The sequence below is a fragment of the Littorina saxatilis genome, linkage group LG7 (genome assembly GCF_037325665.1).
Source record: "Littorina saxatilis isolate snail1 linkage group LG7, US_GU_Lsax_2.0, whole genome shotgun sequence".
Lineage (NCBI taxonomy): Eukaryota > Metazoa > Mollusca > Gastropoda > Littorinimorpha > Littorinidae > Littorina > Littorina saxatilis.
In genome coordinates, this window is record NC_090251.1 from 37937902 (window position 1) to 37957571 (window position 19670).

The 19670-nt window shown below is 41.7% G+C and overlaps 3 protein-coding genes across 3 annotated transcripts in view; 1 reads left to right on the forward strand and 2 right to left on the reverse strand.

Moving 5' to 3' along the window:
* The window catches only part of LOC138971392 (dihydropyrimidinase-like), a 110807-nt gene that overhangs the window by 85377 nt on the left and 5760 nt on the right, over window positions 1–19670 (reverse strand). Inside the window, exon 2 of the mRNA XM_070344117.1 lies at window positions 145–570. Coding sequence (XP_070200218.1) covers window positions 145–468 — 324 coding nt within the window. The 5' untranslated portion in view covers window positions 469–570. The remainder of the gene's footprint in view (window positions 1–144; window positions 571–19670) is intronic.
* LOC138970188 (uncharacterized) lies at window positions 1571–2338 on the forward strand. The gene has a single exon (XM_070342682.1). It carries the CDS (start codon window positions 1571–1573, stop codon window positions 2336–2338), a length of 768 nt encoding a protein of 255 aa, XP_070198783.1.
* Window positions 10277–10618, reverse strand: LOC138970189 (KRAB-A domain-containing protein 2-like). The gene has a single exon (XM_070342684.1). It carries the CDS (start codon window positions 10616–10618, stop codon window positions 10277–10279), a length of 342 nt encoding a protein of 113 aa, XP_070198785.1.

The following is a 19670-nucleotide window of genomic DNA, read 5'->3' on the forward strand; positions in this document are numbered from 1 at the left end:
CTTTTCTCGTACGAAAAGTGTACTCGGAGTAAGAATTTCGTACGAAATATTTACTCCGGAGTAAATTTTTCGGGGAGTAAAAATGTCGTGTTACACCGGTCATCTTGTTGTTCAGATATTTAGAGAAAAAAATAATTGACTCACGGCGTCAGGATGGTCCCATGGCTTTGCCTCAGTGATGACAGTGGTTTGCGCCACCATCGACTCCTGCACAGGCGTCTTCTCCTCCTCCTCCTCGGCGTCCGGCTCGGCCTTGACCTCTTTGGCTTCCGGCACGACTTCCGGCAAGGCTTCCGGCGGCGTTATCTCTTCAACCGGCTTCTTCTTCACCCGTCGGATGTCGCCTGACAAGGTCAAGGTCTTCTCCTCGAAGGCGCCTTCGACCATGTTAAACATGGCGTTTTTGACGCGCGCTTTGGTCGGGTGAGGATGCGGCTTGAAGTAATCTTGTTCCTCGTCTGCCATCATGGACTTTCTGTTTGGATTTTGTAGGGTACGCGAGGTTTAGGCCGATGAGTCCAGGAGGAGTCGTTGTAGGTGATCCGAGAAGTAGATTGTTCTTGTGGAGGTCTGGAAGAGAGAAACAAAGAGTGAAGTTAAAAGTTTTTGTCCACGCCATTGTTATTAAAGCTCACTTATTTATATCTAAGTCAGACTGTGTGTGTGCGTGTGTGTGTGTGTGTGTGTGTGTGTGTGTGTGTGTGTGTGTATGTGTGTGTGTGTTTGTACCGCCGTGTGTGTGTGTGTGTGTGTGTGTGTGTATGTGTGTGTGTCCATATGCGTGTTTGTGTGCGTTCTTGTTAGCACGAGTCAACTGACAGCTTTTTAATAGCAATATTTGATAGTTTCATAATTTTGCGATAACCACATCAAGATAAAATCGTTTTAGGTGATCTCTCTCTCTCTCTCTCTCTCTCTCTCTCTCTCTCTCTCTCTCTCTCTCTCTCTCTCTCTCTCTTATCTTCCTCTCTCTCTCTCTTATCTCTCTCTCTCGCTCTCTCATCATCTCTCTCACTCTCTCTCTCTCTCTCTCTCTCAGCATTAATTTTTGTTTCCATTTTATTGGTTGCATTTAATATTTTTCATTTATCAATTTGTTCCATTGTATTGTTCTTTAGTGGATATTATAATCTTTTTGAATTTAATTAAAGACAAGTTGTTAGACAAGGCAATGTGCCTTTAACCTTGTAAAATAAAGTTCGTTCGTTCGTTCGCTCTTTCGTTCTCTCTCTCTCTCTCTCTCTCTCTCTCTCTCTCTCTCTCTCTCTCTCTCTCTCTCTCTTTCTTAGTCTCTCTCTCTCTTTGGGTGTGTGAACGAGCTCACATCGATGCGTGACGCATGAAAAGGTAGCTCCGCCGTTTTTTGTTAATTACTCTGTGCAACGTCAATTAGCACCTTGAAACTTTGCATAGTGAGTGCCAAGCCACCATGCCATCTGCAGCACTTGACTTTAGGGGTGCTGTTGGCAGATTTGCGTTTGTATTTGCCAGTTTCATGTTTCGACGTGCAAAAGAGAAGGCGGCCATGTATCAGCGTGTATTGAAAATCCGAAACAGGCCAACCGGTGTCATGGTAGGTTTGTTACTGGTGTTGCTGTACTTCGGAAACATTCTGCACCAATGTGGAGACATCGAGCTCAACCCTGGACCTAACCCTAGACGTGGTGCATCTGCTACTTCTGCCACGGCATCTGCTGACGGCGAACCTAGTCTGAGAGATGTTATGGATCTGCTGGCTGACATAAAAGGTGACATAAAGGAAATGAAAAATGGCTTTGCAAATCTGCAAGAAGAGGTGCGGGAAGTGAGAGAAGAAGTATCGGAAGTGTGGCGAATGAACAATGAGCTGAAAAGTGAGAACGATGTCTTGAAAACGAAAGTGGAGCGTTTAGAGGCAAAGACCGATGATCTGGAATGTAGGTCCAAAAGAAACAATGTGATGTTTTACGGACTGCCGAGGGAGGAAAACGAAAAATGGGAAGACTGTGAAGCTACGGTGAGAGAGCTCATTGTCGACAAGCTTGAGTTGGGAGGAGATATCCAGTTTGACCGCGTGCACCGGGTCAGTGCAAAACCAGACTCGCCAGTCATCGCTAGATGTTGCTTCTACAAAGACAAGGAGCTGATTCTGAAAGCAAAAAGAAAGCTCAAAGGTAGCGACATCTTCATTGGTGAAGATTTCTCTCAACGTGTGAGAGACATCAGGAAGAAGCTCACTCCACATCTGAAGGCGGCTCAGAAAGATGGCAAGAAGGCGACAATGATATACGACCACCTAGTCATCAATGGGAAAAAATGTGTGGTTGATAAAGACGATCGCCTGCATGAACGGAAATAAGGTTTCGGCCGGCCCCCAAGGAAAACTTCAGATAGTAAGTTTTTGATTTTTCCGGGGAATCATAGTGCAAAGGGAACACATACAAAAGTGACACCGGTTTCACAACGTGTAAGGGAAGTTCCTGCCAATTGTTGTGACAGTGTTGTGACTGGGGCAAAGCAGTATTTCGCACGTGGGAACAGTGCGGACATCCGAAAGACACCGGTGTTACCTGTAGTTTTGGACAACGCGGTGAGCGCACGTGGAAAAACGGACTGTGTTAGCGATAACAATGTGGACGACAGCGAATGTGTTTTGGAGAAAGTGAAAACGAGGCACTTGACAGTGGTGAGCGGTACGAATGGTGGTGAGAATGGTGACGGTGATGACGAGGTGGTGGATACGTCAAATTTAAATGGCACTGATCGATCTGATGACGTTGAACAATTTGGTAATTCATTATCTTTTCTTCATTGGAATGTTTGCGGTATCTTGTCAAAATTAGACGATCCCGAGTTTGTCGATTTTCTCTCTTCTTATGACATTGTCTGTCTGGTAGAGACGTTTGTTCTAACTTTCGAGTCATGTCTTTTTAATGACCATACGGTTTTCGTCAAGCCAGCAGTCAAATTGACGCGGCAGGGAAGATGTTCGGGTGGGGTGATATGTCTAATACGGAATAATATTATCCCCCACGTTACACAGTTGGAAAGTGATAGTCACTACTTCCTTTCGTTTGTTCTGCATAAAGAGTACTTTAGGTTCACTAAGGACATTTTGCTTCTCTGTGCATACATCCCACCTGAACATTCACCGTATTATACTGCTTTTGATTTTGAAAATGGAATAAATATTTTAGAATCATGCTTGGCGGATAGTCTTTTGTCTTTGGATGATGTAGATGTAATCGTATGTGGTGACCTGAATTCTAGGACCTCGGATATTACACCTGATTACGTTGACGAACAGGATTTATATGTACATGTTAGTAAAGTTGATTGGTTTGAGACAAAAAGGTCTTCCGAAGATAAAATCTTGAACAATTACGGGAAAAAATTGCTTTGTATGTGTACTGGTTTCGGATTGTGTATTCTGAATGGAATGTGTCAAGGTGACCTTCGTGGACGATACACATTTATCTCTGATAGTGGAAGCAGTGTGAATGACTACTTTTTGATGTCTGTAAATCTATTTGAATCAGCTGCGAATAATTGCAAGTTGAATGTTTTAGAGCGTATTGAATCAGACCATATGCCGGTGGAGTTGGTTTTGCATGATAAAAGATGTATGCCGAATGCCATTATGAATGAAGCTGGTTGTGAGGTTGACAAATTTGTTGTCAAATATTGTTGGAAGACTGAATGTGCGGCTGCCTTCTCCTCTTTAATGAACTCAGGTGATGTACAGTACGAACTTGTCAATGCTGCTGCCTTAATTGAGAATGATGTTAACGCCGCACTGAACAAGTTTAATGATGTCATAAAACAGCAAGGTGAATGCATGAAAAAAAGAATGTCAATAGGTGGTAAGTCGATACAGAGAGAATGGTTTGACCATGAATGCCAAACAGCAAGAAGTCATGTCCGTAAGATGTTACATAAATGTAGAAAATCAAAAGATATTTTGGATAAAAATATATATTGCATTGCTAGGCGTGAATATAAATACCTGATTGTTATGAAAAAGAAAAGCTACAACGCTGGTCTACTCGCAGGCTTGAGCAGCTCAGTAAAATCGCAGAAACTATTTTGGGAAACTATGAAGAAACTTTCACGGAGGAAAACGCAGCCGCGTCATAACATTACTCTAGATGATTGGTTCCAACATTTTAAGAATGTATTAGAGAAGGACACACATGTAGCTATAGTGGACGTCGTTGATGGGGCTGTGGATGAAAATGTTGATGTTAATGATGAAGGAAATGATGATGATGTTGTTGAACATGTATTAGATAGACCGATTTCGAAAGAAGAAGTCACTCTTGCAATTAGAAAGCTGAAGAACGGAAAGTCTGCTGGTCCAGATGGGCTGATTGGTGAGTTTTTCAAGCATTCGGGTGAGGCTGTGGTGGTGTTTTTAGTAAGGTTGTTTAATGTCTTGTTTGATAGTGGCTTTTACCCGGACAACTGGAAGGAATCAATAATCTTGCCTCTGTTTAAGAAAGGTCAGATAAATGACACCAATAACTACAGAGGAATATCACTGTGCGATGTCAGCAGTAAATTATATAGCTCCATAATTAATAACAGATTGCAGGAATGGATTAGCACTAATAATATTACTGGTGAACATCAAGCTGGATTTAAAAAAGATCATTCAACAGTTGACCATATCTTTACACTCCTGGCGGCCATTCAGAAACAGTTTACTAATAACAGAAAATTGTATGTCGCATTTGTTGACTTTGAGAAGGCATTCGATTCGATTTCTAGGAAACTTCTGTGGCCTGTACTTATGAAAAACGGTATTAGAGGAAAATTGCATCGTTGTGTGAAAAGCATGTATTTGGATGTGAAAGCTAAAATAAGATGTGGCGCTAAATTTACTGATGTAATCAATTGTACATATGGGGTAAAACAAGGTGATGTATGTAGCCCTGTGTTGTTTTCGTTATTTATTAATGAATTAGCTTTGGAAGTAATGGAAAATGGAAAACATGGTGTGACATTTGATTTTGTTGAATTTTTCATATTGCTTTTTGCTGATGACATTGTATTGCTCTCCACAACTGTTGTTGGCCTGCAAAGACAGCTGAATAATATGTACAATGCAGCTTCTCGATTGGAGTTGAAAGTTAACATGAACAAAACTAATATTATTGTTTTCCGTAAAGGAGGATATTTAGCTAGTTGTGAAAAATGGAATTATGGTGCAGATAAAGTTGTTGTTGTTAACGCTTATAAGTATTTAGGAATATTTTTTTCCACGAGACTTAGTTTTAATGTTTCCTGTCAGGATTTGGTGAGTAGGGGTAAACGGGCAGTGTTTGGTATACTCCGTGTGTTGCACAAGTTAGAGAGTAGTTCTTACAAATTGTTTACAAAATTGTTTGATTCTCAAGTTCAACCGATTGTGCAATATGGTGCTGAGATTTGGGCTTTCCAAAAAGGTACTGAAATAGAAAAACTACACTTATTCGCCATGAAACGATTCCTGCATGTAGACATGAGAACACCAAACGACCTTGTGTATGGTGAATTGGGAAGATTCCCAATATATCTAAACTCATATGTAAAGTGCATTACATATTGGCTAAAACTAACAAGAATGGAAAATTCTAAGATTCCATGTAAAGCATACAAAGTTCTCTATAATTTAGATTGTAATGGCAAGATTACATGGGCGACGGATGTTCGAAAGTGTTTGTTCTCTCATGGGTTTGCAGATGTATGGTACAACCAAGGGGTGGACAGTATTGGTGGTTTTCTGAAATGTTTCAGACAGCGATTGATAGATTGCAGATGGCAAGACTGGAACGACCATATGCAAAGCAGTGATCGATTCTCTACATACAGATTGTTTAAGACCACAAGCAGTACTGAAGCGTATATAGATATGGAAATGAACAGCTATGTGAAAAGTGCATTAACTAAATTCAGGTTCGGTGTATCGGATCTTGCTGTACACAGGTGTAGGTATAGTGTACGGAGTGAGGAAGATTTGTTGTGTCGTCTGTGTAAATTGGCTGAAGAAAATGAAATACACTTTATGTTCTGCTGTCCTGCACTACGTGACCTAAGAGTATTATTGATAAAGCCAAAATATTATAATCATCCATGTATGTACCGATATACTTTGCTTATGTCTACTGGAAATGTCAGTCAAATATCCAAATTAGCACAATATATTTATCAGGGAATGAAAAGATTAATCACTGTGACATGATCTATGTACACATGTATTACTGTTTGATGTATACAAATTTGGGACATTTATGAAACACAATATTTTACTATGATTATGTTGTATATGGACGCATACCCTTCAGAAGGGGCTCTGGCCTAAAACTGAATAAACTTTCGTATTCGTATTCGTATTCTCTCTCTTTTTTTAAATTTTTTAAATCACGCCGTGTGGTACTTCTTTTTACATTTAGTCAAGTGTTGACTAAATGTTTTAACGTAGAGGGAGGAATCGAGACGAGGGTCGTGGTGTATGTGTATGGAACGCCAAAAGGCCCACGTTCTCGAGATCAACCCTCGATACTGGCACACTCCATACTGGCAGTATCGAGATGCGCAGACTCGATACTCCTTCATTTCATTGGTCTGATCTCGATACTGCGAGTCTTGTTACGTTCTTGAGCAGATCGATTGGCATAGCAACCAGTATCGGGATTGAAAAACGAGGGTGTGACAGTGCCGTCTCAACTTTTACAAAAAGCCGGATATGACGTCATCAAATACATTTATCGAAAAAATGAAAAAAATCGTCCGGGGATATCATACCCAGGAACTCTCATGTCAAATTTCATAAAGATCGGTCCAGTAGTTTACTCTGAATCGCTCTACACACACACACGCACACACACACACACACACACACACACACACACACACACACACAGACACACATACACCACGACCCTCGTCTCGATCCCCCCTCTATGTTAAAATATTTAGTCAAAACTTGACTAAATGTAAAAAGACCACCACCCAATATTGTTTCTTGTCTTGAAGCTTTGGATCAAAGCCATGCCAGATATGAAATAATAATAATAATAATAATATTAAAGTGTATTTATTTTGCGTCTATCCCTTACAAAAAACAAAAATATTTGGCTCTAAGCGCATTACAACATGTGTAGGGACTTGGTACAATCAAGTCTGACAAATACAATAACACAATATACAGTCGGTCTCTTGGGTAAAAATGGGAAAAGCAGCTTCGACATTTAAACACTGCTACTAAAAAATCCTCTAACAATGCATACTGCTTTACAATACAAAATATGCATTTATGTATAAATAGGAATTTGAAAAGGTTCTTATGATAAAAACTAACTAGCGAACGACGAAGAAGAAGAAGAATAAAACTATCAATGTCAATGTATAACAAGTCATTCAACGTAAATGGCTAAAGAACAACAACAAAGCAATGATGATAAAACAGTTATACTCAATGGCTTAGATGTTGAGCTTAACTGTTTACACGTGAAGGAGTGTGCGTTTAAAGCTTGCTAAATGTGACCTCTTCTAGTGAGAACCGGCCATAACGTTGACAAGAATAAAGGGTGACAAAAAGCATAGTATGCTCCATCACTTCAAAGAAATAAGTCCCCAGTTACAATCAGTCTTCAGTTAAAGAATTAAGGTTCCGTTTTGCTAACTTTTCACAAAGTTAACTGACAAATGTTGTCTAATAGATAATATACACTCGTTCCAAATACAATACTAAAACACACAATTTCACGAATATTAACCAGTTTCACGATCAAAAATTTACGTGACAGATTATTTGCAACATTTGTCACATATGAAGCTATTAATTGTACACTTCTTGACGACCAATAGTTCTGAAATCAGCATCAAGTATAGTGCACGGTTTCGCGAATCATATGCACTTTTTTCATGATCAAAATTGATCTGACAGGTCAACTCGTTCAGTATTCCTACAAACACTTTTCGTAAATGAAGTCATTGCACACTTCTCACCGACCAATAACTCTGAATTCACCAATACGGCAAACCTATAGGTACGCACCAAACACCCTGGTAACATCCCGGGTATCAGACACCTGGCATTGCCAGGTTGACGGCAACCAACACTTCACCTGAAGTAGCAGACACCACCCCGACCAAAGCCGACCACAGCATAACCTATACAGACGCAGATGTAGTGTGGATGAGTGACCGTGTGTTGTTTGAAAGCATGGGCGGCGGTTCAAGGAAAAAGCGAAGACAGGTAGGAAGGAGTGTGTTGATGTTGGCACAGGTGATCGGCGTTGAAGTGATCGTGCACCCCTATGTTACTCGTACAGGTGTGAACAAGGGCTGAGTGCTGAAAGCTTGTGTACGATTGTGAATGGATGATGATGATGTTGTGATCTTTGGGTATTAAAGCTCAGGAAAGGCCTGCGGTTTTGAATGAGATGGTGCATTTACTTCACAGTACCATAGTACTCAGAACCATGTACTATAGTACATACTATAGTACATGGTACATTTACTCTAGTATACTATAGTACATGTACTTTACTATAGTATACTATAGTACTATGAAATTGGTACTATAGTACACGGTACATTTACTATAGTATACTGTAGTATACTATGTGGTACTTTTTCACTTGGGTGATCTCCAGAAGGGCATCTCTCTTGCAAAACGACTAAAAAGAAAGACTTAGTTTAATTGAACATAACTGGACGGGTGCAATGGCCTAATAATGGATACGACGCCGGCTTCTCATGCGGATGGTTGAGTGTTCGAATCCCGGCCTCGCCTGGTGTGTTAAGGTTGGAGATTATTCTCATCTCACCTGCTATATATATATATGTCGTGCCGAATTCGCGTAATTGCCGATTCCGCGTAATGGGCAACATTTTTGCCCATTTCGCGTAATCGGCAAAACGCTGCCCAATACGTGAAATCGGCAGCGTTTTGCCGAAATCGCGTAAACGCCTCTAAAACTTGCCTATTTCGCGAATTCAGCAGCCGATTACGCGGAATCGGCAGCCGATTACGCGTAATAGGCAAGTTGCCCATTACGCGAAATCGGCAATAGTGAGTTTAGTGTGTATGTTTGTTTGTGTGTGTGTGTGTATGCGTGTGTGTGTGTGTGTGTGTGTGTGTGTGTGTGTGTATGTGTGTGTGTGTGTGTGTGTGTGTGTGTGTGTGTGTGTTGTCGTCGATACTGACCATGAATGTGATAATATACTTTTTAGCACGTACGCACACACTCACAAACACACACACACACACACAAACACACACACACACACACAAACACACACACACACACACACACACACACACACACACACACACACACACACACACACACACACACAGTATACTAGTGATGCAAACGAGGCAAACATTTATTTTCGAAACAAAAGAACGATAATAGGAAAAGATGAACAAATAGATGAACATGAAGAATTACGCATAATTGTGAAAAAGAACGCTCCTCAACAATACAAGTTAAGCTGCTATTTTCATCTTTCAGTACCACAAACACAGGTTATAGTTTGGCTGACATGCAGTTTGGTAGTAATTTTTATTTGTTTTTACATTTGCTGTTTTTCGGGTGGCAGTGACTGTGGCAGAGAGTGCCGCTTTTTCTACAAGCGCATCTCTTGGAGCTGCAGGATGTCTGACAGGCGCATTTTGCATACCCCTGACCACCATGGGAGGAATGCTTTGTAGCGATTTTTCTAAAAAGAAGAAACGGCTGGGTTTGTATCTTGAAGCTTTAGGATTTGACAATCTGCCTTCTGTAACTGGTTTCTGGAATAAGCAGTATTGACGACGCCGTGCTTTGTAGCGATCCTATACGCGCCGTGTTCTGTGATTTTAGACACGACTCCAGGGATATTTCTGGCGTCGAGTCGACCCCTGTCAAACTCAGACACTGGAAGTAGGACACAGTCCCCGACGTTTAGGGAGGGTTATTTGGCATTGCTTGAAGACAGCATTTGAGCGCTACTTTTTTCTTGGCCAAGTGAAGCCTCCGCTCGGCACGCCCTTCTCTTCTTCATGTGTTCAGCAATCGTGGGGTCATCAGATTTATTGTCATTCTCTTCTTCTTGAGATCTGGGATCTGCCTGGGAACAATCGGATTGTGCTGATTCCTCATCTCCAGTCTCTAAATCTGCACTGGCAGCCACATCTTCTTTGTCTACTGCCATAACGTCTTGAGCAACGAGTTCTGCCGCCCCTGTCAACTCTGGTATGGCCATGGCTTCGTCTGTAACTCCCTCTGGCCCTGTCATCTCTGGTACGGCCATGGCCTCGTCATCAACTTCCTCGGTCCCTGTCATCTCTCGGTATGGCAGATTCCAGCTCTTCCTCTGTCGTCAGCACGTCTGCAACTTCTTCAGGCAGAAAGGTCTTCTGCAGACCCAATCTCGGTTTTTCCCCAAACAACACCTCGTATGGAGTTTTGTTCTGCAAATTTCTGTGTGGGGATGAATTCTTTTGTAGCTGGACAAAGCGGACCCCTTCAGACCAGTTACTGGTGCCGTTGTCAATGGTCCACGCTAACAGCATTTGCTTCACATCTGCGTTCGATCGCTCTACTGAACCCTGGCTCTGGGGATGTCGAGCCCGCCCATGTACAATGCGAAGGTTTTGCCACATGTTTTAGAGTTCGTCAACCACTGAAGCAACAAATTCTCGACCATTGTCGCTTTGGAGGATACACGGAGCGCCAATCATTGTGAAAATGTCAATTAAGTTGTATGCAACTTCTGCCGCTCTTTTGCTTTTCAGCGGTCGTAGGACCAGGAATTTTGTGAAATGGTCCTGGTAATTAAGAACGTGCACGAAGCCGCCGTCAGGGGATGACTCCATGTTGATAAGGTCCACCTGGCCTCTGTCGCAGAAAGACTTTGACCTGACAGGTTTCACAACCAGGCCTTTGCTTGGATTTGCCTTTTTTCGTTGGCAGGTTTCACAGGCCGACACAAAACAGTTAATCATTTTACCGGAAATGTCCGCGTACTTATTTTGGAGAATTGGTTTTGTTTTTTTCTCTCCTCCGTGCCCAGTGTTGACATGTGCCTCAAGCAGGACGTGGAATAGCTCATGTTGGGTGACGATGTACCGGGGAGTTTCTTGTTGTGTTTACGAACGCGAACACTTACACATTTGTGTGTGTGTGTGTTTGTTTGTGTGTGTGTGTGTGTGTGTGTGTGTGTATGTGTATGTGTGTGTGTGTGTGTGTGTGTGTGTGTGTGTGTGTGAGAGAGAGAGAGAGAGAGAGAGAGAGAAAAAGAGATCAACACAAAATGACACATTAACAAACACGTCACACAAACAAACTTGATTTGTCAATGCAAAATGAACACACGTTTCGAACAAGCTTAAGCACGTAAAAAGTTGAGAGAAAATTTTTTTTTCGTGAATAGAGAGAGAGAGGGAGAGAGAGAGAGAGAGAGAGAGAGAGAGAGAGAGAGAGAGAGAGAGAGAGAGAGAGAGAGAGACACACACACACACCCCCCCCCCCCACACACACACACACACTTAACTTGCTATTGCCGATTTCGCGTAATGGGCAACTTGCCTATTACGCGTAATCGGCTGCCGATTCCGCGTAATCGGCTGCCGAATTCGCGAAATAGGCAAGTTTTAGAGGCGTTTACGCGATTTCGGCAAAACGCTGCCGATTTCACGTATTGGGCAGCGTTTTGCCGATTACGCGAAATGGGCAAAAATGTTGCCCATTACGCGGAATCGGCAATTACGTGAATTCGGCACGACATATATATATATATTGCCTTATCCCCCTTCGTGTGTTCACGCAAGCACCAGACCAAGAGCGGAAAAGATCCTGTAATTTATGCCGAAGTTTGATGGCTTATATAGAAACACGAAAATAGCGAGCATGCATCCCTCGGCGTATGGCTGCCCAAATCACAGGGAGGGGGGGGGAGGGGGGGGAGGGGGGAGGGGGGAGGGGGGAGCGGGGGGGGGGGGGGGGGGGGCGGTGGCAAATCGGTCATACACGTAAAACCCCATTCGTGGTAACACAAATGTACGTTGGAGTAAGGCCCATGACAAAAAGGAGAGGAAGAAAAAACAAGTCGCGTAAGGCGAAATTACTACTTTTAGTCAAGCTGTCAAACTCACGGAATGAAACTGAACGCACTGTATGTTTTTCACCAAGACAGTACAGCTTCGTCAATCCCCGCGGGAAGGAAATCGCTCACCTCCCACGTGCAAAACGCAGTGATATTGACACGCCAGAATAGCGCGGTAGCGTATTGTACTAAGCAGGAAAGCGCGCTTTTCTGTATTCGTGTTAACTTTCTGAGCTTATTTTCAATACAACCTATCATATCTATATGTTTTTGGAATCAGGAAACGATAAAGAATAAGATGAAATCCTTTTTGATTCGATTTCTTAAATTCTAATCGTAAGACTAATTAATCTATTTTCGTTAATTGTGATCACATTTTAAGAGTAAACATGACATATCTATATATTTTTAGATTCAAAATGCGATGAAGAATACGATGCAATCCATTTTAAATCTGTTTGCGAAAAATCGATTTTAATGACAACTTTAATGGGGAAAATCGATTTTAATGACAACTTTAATTGGGAAAAAATCACCAACAGGTCAGCCTTTCCGGATTTTGATTGACTTTGACAGTTTGTTTTAGTCATCAGAGTATACCGCTGATTGCTATAATGTAGTTTGGCTGATTGCCGTGGCCACGTCAATAACTGCATGTTTTAATTACTTTGACCTTTTTGGCAACCTGGCACAAGTACTAACACAGTTTTCGTCAGGCAGTTAAGCTAAAGGAAAAACAATGGTAAACGCTGAATGTTATAAAAAAAAAATGCTTCCCTTTGAGATTCCAAGGTCGAGGGTGTCTAACACAGGAATGTCTACACAACACGTACACTGCTGTTTTCTGAATCCTCAAGACCAGCCAGATAATTATGTGCTTCATTTCAATTCCACATGTTCCTGAAGATGAAACTGATCTCCTCCCCTACGTGCAGCTGTGGACCAGAGGACCAGACCACTGAACACATCCACCAGCGATGCACCATCCTTGAAAGCATGAGGAAAACCGTGTGGCCAACTGCAGTCTCCCTCCACTGCAAGCTGTACGGAGGGGCCGGGACGTAGCTCAGTTGGTAGCGCGCTGGCTTTGTAGCCAGTTGGTCGCTATCAGCGTGGGTTCGATCCCCACGTTCGGCGAGAGATTTTAATTCTCGGAGTCAACTTTGTGCAGACATCTTCGGTGTCCGAACACCCCCTGTGCACACATGCGCACGAAAAAGATCCCACGTTCACAGCGAAAGTCTCAGGGCTTGGAAAACACGAAGACACGCATGCATCATCTCTCGGTCTCTGATTATCATGATCGTATCTCGATACGTTGACGAGACAAACATAATGCTGCCGTGTTGAAGAAGACAGCCACAACGGGCTTGTTCTAATCAAAGTGTCACACCATATCCTCAGCGTATTACCAACACCTGTCCCAATACCGCTCTTAGAGGACGTTAAGCCCCAATAGTCAGTCAGTTAAGCTGTACGGAGGAAAGGAAGACCTGGAGAAGACAGCAACATTCGTCTCGCTGTCCGGCCTGACAATATAAGTGTGATCGACAAGAAGAAGAATAATTCCGGTGCCCTTCTGTGACAAGGAGACACAATTCTTCTACATGTCATACCACAGTTTTCTTCTTCTTCTTCTTCTTCTTCTTCTTCTTCTTCTTCTTCTTCTTCTTCTTCTTCTTCTTCTTTCATGGGCTGAAACTCCCACGTTCACTCATGTTTTTACATGAGTGGGTTTTTACGTGTATGACCGTTTTTACCCCGCCATTCAGGCAGCATACACCGATTTCGGGGGAAGCATGCTGGGTATTTTCGTGTTTCAGTCTATTACCCACCGAACTCTGAATTGGATTACAGGATTTTTTTCCGTGCGCACTTGGTCTTGCGCTTGCGTGTACACACGAAGGGGGATAAAGGCACGAGCTGGTCTGCACATTAGTTGACCTGGGGGATCGGAAAAATCTCTACCCTTAACCCATCAGGCGGCCACGGCTATGATTCGAACTCACGACCTTCCGATAAAGAGGCCGACGTCTTACCACCACGCCACTACGCCCGTCATACCCCAGTTTTAATTCTGGAGAGACGTACGCTGAACCAACCTGAAGTTTGAACTTCTCTTGCCGCGTAAACGTTAATTTGAGCCACCAAAGAAAGAGAAGAGTGTGAGCCGACTGTTTCACTCTCGCTTTTTGAAAAGTGTATGCCGGCCAGGGACCCCATGCTATCATACCTGAGGCTGTTAAGGCCCGGCGCTCACCTATGTAACGCCAGCAGGACAGACGACGCACTGCAGATTATTGAGGTGATTCTTTTTTTTTTCCCCAGCCCGCTACACGTTGCATGAAAAGAAAACAAGCCAAGTACTCGTCATAATCCCTATCGCAGCATGTAGTGTAGTGGCGACTGCGCAGATGTATTTTGCCCATAACTTGACCTGTGAAACTCTGTATCCTTGACGCTGCTGCCCGCGCACATGTTTCTGGGTTAAGCCAATGAGTAATTGGTGGATTCAATTGGTTTAAGCGTGTTTATTCAAATTCACATACACACGTTTCAAACAATAACAACATTGAGAACGTTAACAAGCAGATTGCTTATGGACACGTTCTTGAACTTATAATCAATACACATTCAGATAGCAAAACATGGCGAACAAGTGATAGCTTCAACACTTATCTTGATAATCTTTAATTATATTTTATACAAATAGGGTAAAGAGAGAGAGAGAGAGAGAGAAAGAGAGAGAGAGAGAGAGAGAGAGAGAGAGAGAGAGAGAGAGAGAGAGAGAGAGAGAGAGAGGGAGAGGGAGAGAGAGAGAGGGAGGGAGAGAATGCCTGGCTACATCAATTGCACAGTTAATATAATATCAGCCGAAGCGATTAGTTAACATAACATAGTCTTGTACAACAGAGAATATTTTCGTGTTCAAAGATATAGTTAAATCAGTATTTCCAAACAAGAGTGTTTTGCAGTCCAGAACGTGTGTTGGCAGACTATTGAATAAAATGGTTCTATGTTCTTTAAATTTTGGACAGTGTAATAAGAAATGTTCAGAATCTTCCGGGCATGCTCCACACGTACATTCTAAATTATCAGAGAGGTGTCGGTTAACTAAGTCTTGTTGCAAATCGCTCATGTTTAATCTCAACCTGCTGTGAAGTACCTGTCCCTGGCGGTTGCCTAGATAATAATACGGTGGAACAACAACATCTCCATCGGTCAAATACCTTTTAAATTCACCAACTGACTGCGTTTGTTGTATATTTTCTGGAAGATTATTCCACAAAGCTGTCGTTGAAGGAAAAAATGAAGATTTATATAACTCACTTCTGCACAATGGAAACTTACGTTCAAGAGGGCGTCGTCTGTGGTAAGGATTTACATCGGAAACCAGGACCGGCAGTTTGGAATATAAATATTCTGGGGTTAAACGATTTACAATTTTATAATACAGCAAAAGTTTATGACGACGTCGCCTTTCTTTCAGGGGCACAAAACCCGATTCGTTATACAGTTTTTGGTGGCTTGTGCCACGTACTGCACCTACAATGATTCGGATTGCATCGAGATGCAATGTCTCCAACTCGTCTGCCAAACACTGTGTACAGTTATCCCAGATAACGTCCGCATAATCAAACAATGGTAACATAAAGGATTTATATATAACTTCAAGTGATTTCCTGTTTAAACGATGCTTGAATAAACCAAAACACGCAATTGACTTTCTACATTTAGCAATTAGACTTTTTATGTGGGAATCCCATTTACAATTACCTTGTAGAATGACGCCAAGGTGCTTGTGATTTTCAACATCAACTAAGTGTGCATCTTCGAAATACAATGGTGGAAGTAAAACATTTTGTTGCCTACAAATGTCCAACAATTCTGTCTTTTGACAATTAAAAGTGACTTTCCATTTAGAAGCCCATGTGCGAATTTTATCCAAATCAGAATTCAAAATCTCTGCTCGTACATCATCGTTATCTAAACTTAAGTACATACTCGTATCGTCTGCAAAGAGTTTCAACACTGATTCAAGACCAACACCAATATCGTTAATATAAATGAGAAATAAAAGAGGTCCTAAGACAGAACCCTGAGGGACACCAGCAGAAGGGGTAGCATAACTTGATTTGGTTCCTTTCAATACTACTGCTTGTCTGCGATCGCTCAAGTAATGTTCAAACCAAACAAGCAAGGGACCTCTTATACCTATCGCCTCAAGCTTGTGGAGCAGACCGCGATGCCAGACTTTATCAAAAGCTTTGGATACATCAAAAAATATTGCCTGTGACATAATGTTTTTATCAAGTGCAACACAAAAATCATCATATATACTCAATAGTTGATAAACAGTCGAATCACCAGCAATAAAACCAGATTGGCAGTGTGTAATCAAATCATAATTTTTCAAATAACCAAACACACGGATTTGTATACATTTTTCAAGCACATTCCCAATACAACTCAGCAAAGAGATTGGACGGTAGTTGGAACAAGCACTCCTATCGCCTTTCTTAAAAATGGGCGTAATGTGAGCAGTTTTCCAGACAACTGGAAAAACACCCTCAGACAAGGATCTGTTAAAGAGAACTGTAAGCGGTGGAACGATAACAGGTAATCCATCTACAAGCAATTTATTATGTATTCCGTCAGGGCCCACGGCCTTGGATAAATTTAAATTCCTTAACACTTGGACAACTTCAGCTTCTGTTAATTCAAAAGTCGATAAAGATGTATTACACCAATTTGCCTCGGGCAGGGGATCGTCTGGATTTTCAACTTTAGACTGGCTTTCAAAATAATTATTAAACAAAATCGTTTTTTCACAAATGTTATCAATAATTTTTCCATTATCTTCTAGCGGTGGAATTTCGTTACATGCAACACCTTTTTTCTTCAAGAAGGAATTAACAAGTTGCCACCAATTTTTGCTTCCGAAGTTCTGTTTACAATTTATCCTCTCATCAAGTTCTAGAAAATAATCTCTTTTTCTTTTACGAATTTCATCTGTATACTGATTTCTAGTCAGGCGGAATAATGCCCACTGCTCAGGTGTATTTAAGCGCTTAGCAACTTGATGTATACAATTTTTTGCGTTTCGTAATTGTAAAATATGTTCAGTCATCCATGGGGCATCATCTTCACGTACTGTTATTATCTTAACAGGCATACATGTTTTTGCAACACGGAATAAATGTTCAGAAAACAAGGCAGCAGCTTCGTCAATGGACGCATTTAAAACTGTGTTCAAAAGATCAATTTTGTTCAATTCAAACAAAAATGTATCAACATCTAACTTGGCATAATTATATATAGTCCTTTTGAACTGACCTTTTTTTAGTCTCTGTGACGTTAATTTTACACATGGCACAGAATGGTCACTACAAATGGGGGGTAACACTACAACTTCACTGATTAAGTTTATACTCGTGGTCAGGATCAGATCGATGCATGAGGATTTAGTTTCTGTAATACGTGTGGGTTCAGTAACGAGCTGGTGCAGATTGTTTTTTTGTATTAAATTAAGAAAGTGGGGAGATGGATTATTCAAAAAATCTTCGTTAAAGTCTCCAAGAATTAGAAATTTATGTGGTGTTCTCATTACTTGCTTTACAGATTCGTCAACCAAGTGCCAATAATCAATCCGAGAGTCTGGTGGTCGGTAAAATGAACCAACCAGCACAGTTTCTTGCAATAATTTAGTTTCTACCCAGACTGCTTCAAGGCCTGGAATTAACAAATCAGGCCTTGGTTTGCAAATAAAATCGTTTTTCACATAAACAGCTACCCCTCCATATCCATCTGGCCTATCAAGACGCACTGGGGGATGAAATCCTTTGAGGCATAAACTGTCGTTTGATATCGAGTCACACAACCAAGTTTCTGACAAAGTCACAATATCGTGCTCTTTAACTTCACATTGTAAAATATCAATCTTGTTTCGCAAACTACGTACATTTATATGCAAAATAGAGGTATCTTTAACATGCTCTCTACCAGGCGGGCCTGGGTTTGGGTGGACATCTCCTGACAATAAAACCATCAGCAAAATGACAAAAACATGTGTCACAAAACTATGCACGAATATAATGTTCCAAAGCATATGCCCGTAACGCTTACTTCCAATTGGTTGACTAAAATAGGAAGGTTGCGATTTTGAGTCGGGTATGGGGTTTAAGGGTGTGGAGTTAAAACATTCAATATTTTTCTCGTAGTACACACACAAGAAATGTGCATGGAAAAAGATGAAGAGAGCTGTTCGAAAACCATTTTGTCCGTGAAAAACTAAAAACATATATACCAGGACGGTGTCAAGATCAAGAAAAAACAATTTTTGCGAGCACCTGGCCGATATTGCGTAAAAACAACCAACCCTGGATCTGAAATTAACGATGTCTAAAGGCATTCAAAATTTAGGTTACAACTTCTTTGAAGAAGAAGAACCAGGGCTGGGCATCAGTAGCTAGGCATGGGACAAGCATCAGTGAACGGGTCTCTCTCTCTAAAAGGGAATAACAGTGGTTAAGGAGCGAAAAACAGGGGAAAGCTATAGCGAAAAGCGGGTAAACAAAGAGGTCATAAACGTTTTTATACAAAGTAGGAAAACAAAATGAATGAACATGACACAATTTTGACATGGTCCTGTCAAAATCGCTGACGCGGCTGTCAGAAAAAAGTTGACAAAATGAACGGAGATGAAATGGTCCTGAGTGTATACAACATGAAACAAATGACGAGGAAATGTTTTTAGTCATTTGAAGCAACAACAGGAACAACACTTACTAAGAAATAACGTTTCAAGCATCCAGCACACGGAGCAGTTTTACATGTAAGTCGATGTCGCGTAGTTTGGTCGTGACCCATCAATACACTTATACATCCACACAAGTACACCTACCGAAAACACACACACACACATGCACACACACACACACACACACACACACACACACACACACACACACACACACACACACACACACACACACACGTCTTCAAGGTAAGGCAGCAGAGTCGTGGAACAAAGATCAGAAAAATATTCAAGCATGCAAGTGTCAAAATAATGCTCGCACACAGCAAAACACTCGACGCATTACGCTGGTTTCATTTATAACACCCCCCCACACACACACACACACACACAGACAAACAGACAGACAGACAGACAGACACACATACACACACGCGGGAAGAAAATATATCAGGACGCCAGATAACAGATAACAGTGAAGTGCACAGCCTAGGGAGACATCGGCCAACATCACCATGTTCGACAATAATTAAACCAGTGTCAATTAAGCAATGCAACGGTTACAGGAAACATGAACTGAGGACAGGCTTCTCTGTCCGCGGGTCAACACTCGACAAAACACAGCGCTGGGCTTGGCTTTGCGCTGCACAGTCAATGTTCTATTATAGTGTTCGTTCGCAGCATTGTTTTTTCGTCTTGCGTTGGCACATGAACTTATTATTGTCTCATAAATCGTCACTGCGATGGTCAGACACTGTAATACACTGTAATACAGGCATACGTAGGTTTCCAGTTCATTACCATCACTATAGCTCGCCTTGGATTGCCATACAGTCACATAAGACGATTACTA

Coding starts and splice junctions, on each gene's coding strand:
- LOC138970188 (XM_070342682.1), top strand. CDS start 1,571: ATGGTAGGTTTGTTACTGGTGTTGCTGTACTTCGGAAACATTCTGCAC.
- LOC138970189 (XM_070342684.1), bottom strand. CDS start 10,618: ATGTGGCAAAACCTTCGCATTGTACATGGGCGGGCTCGACATCCCCAG.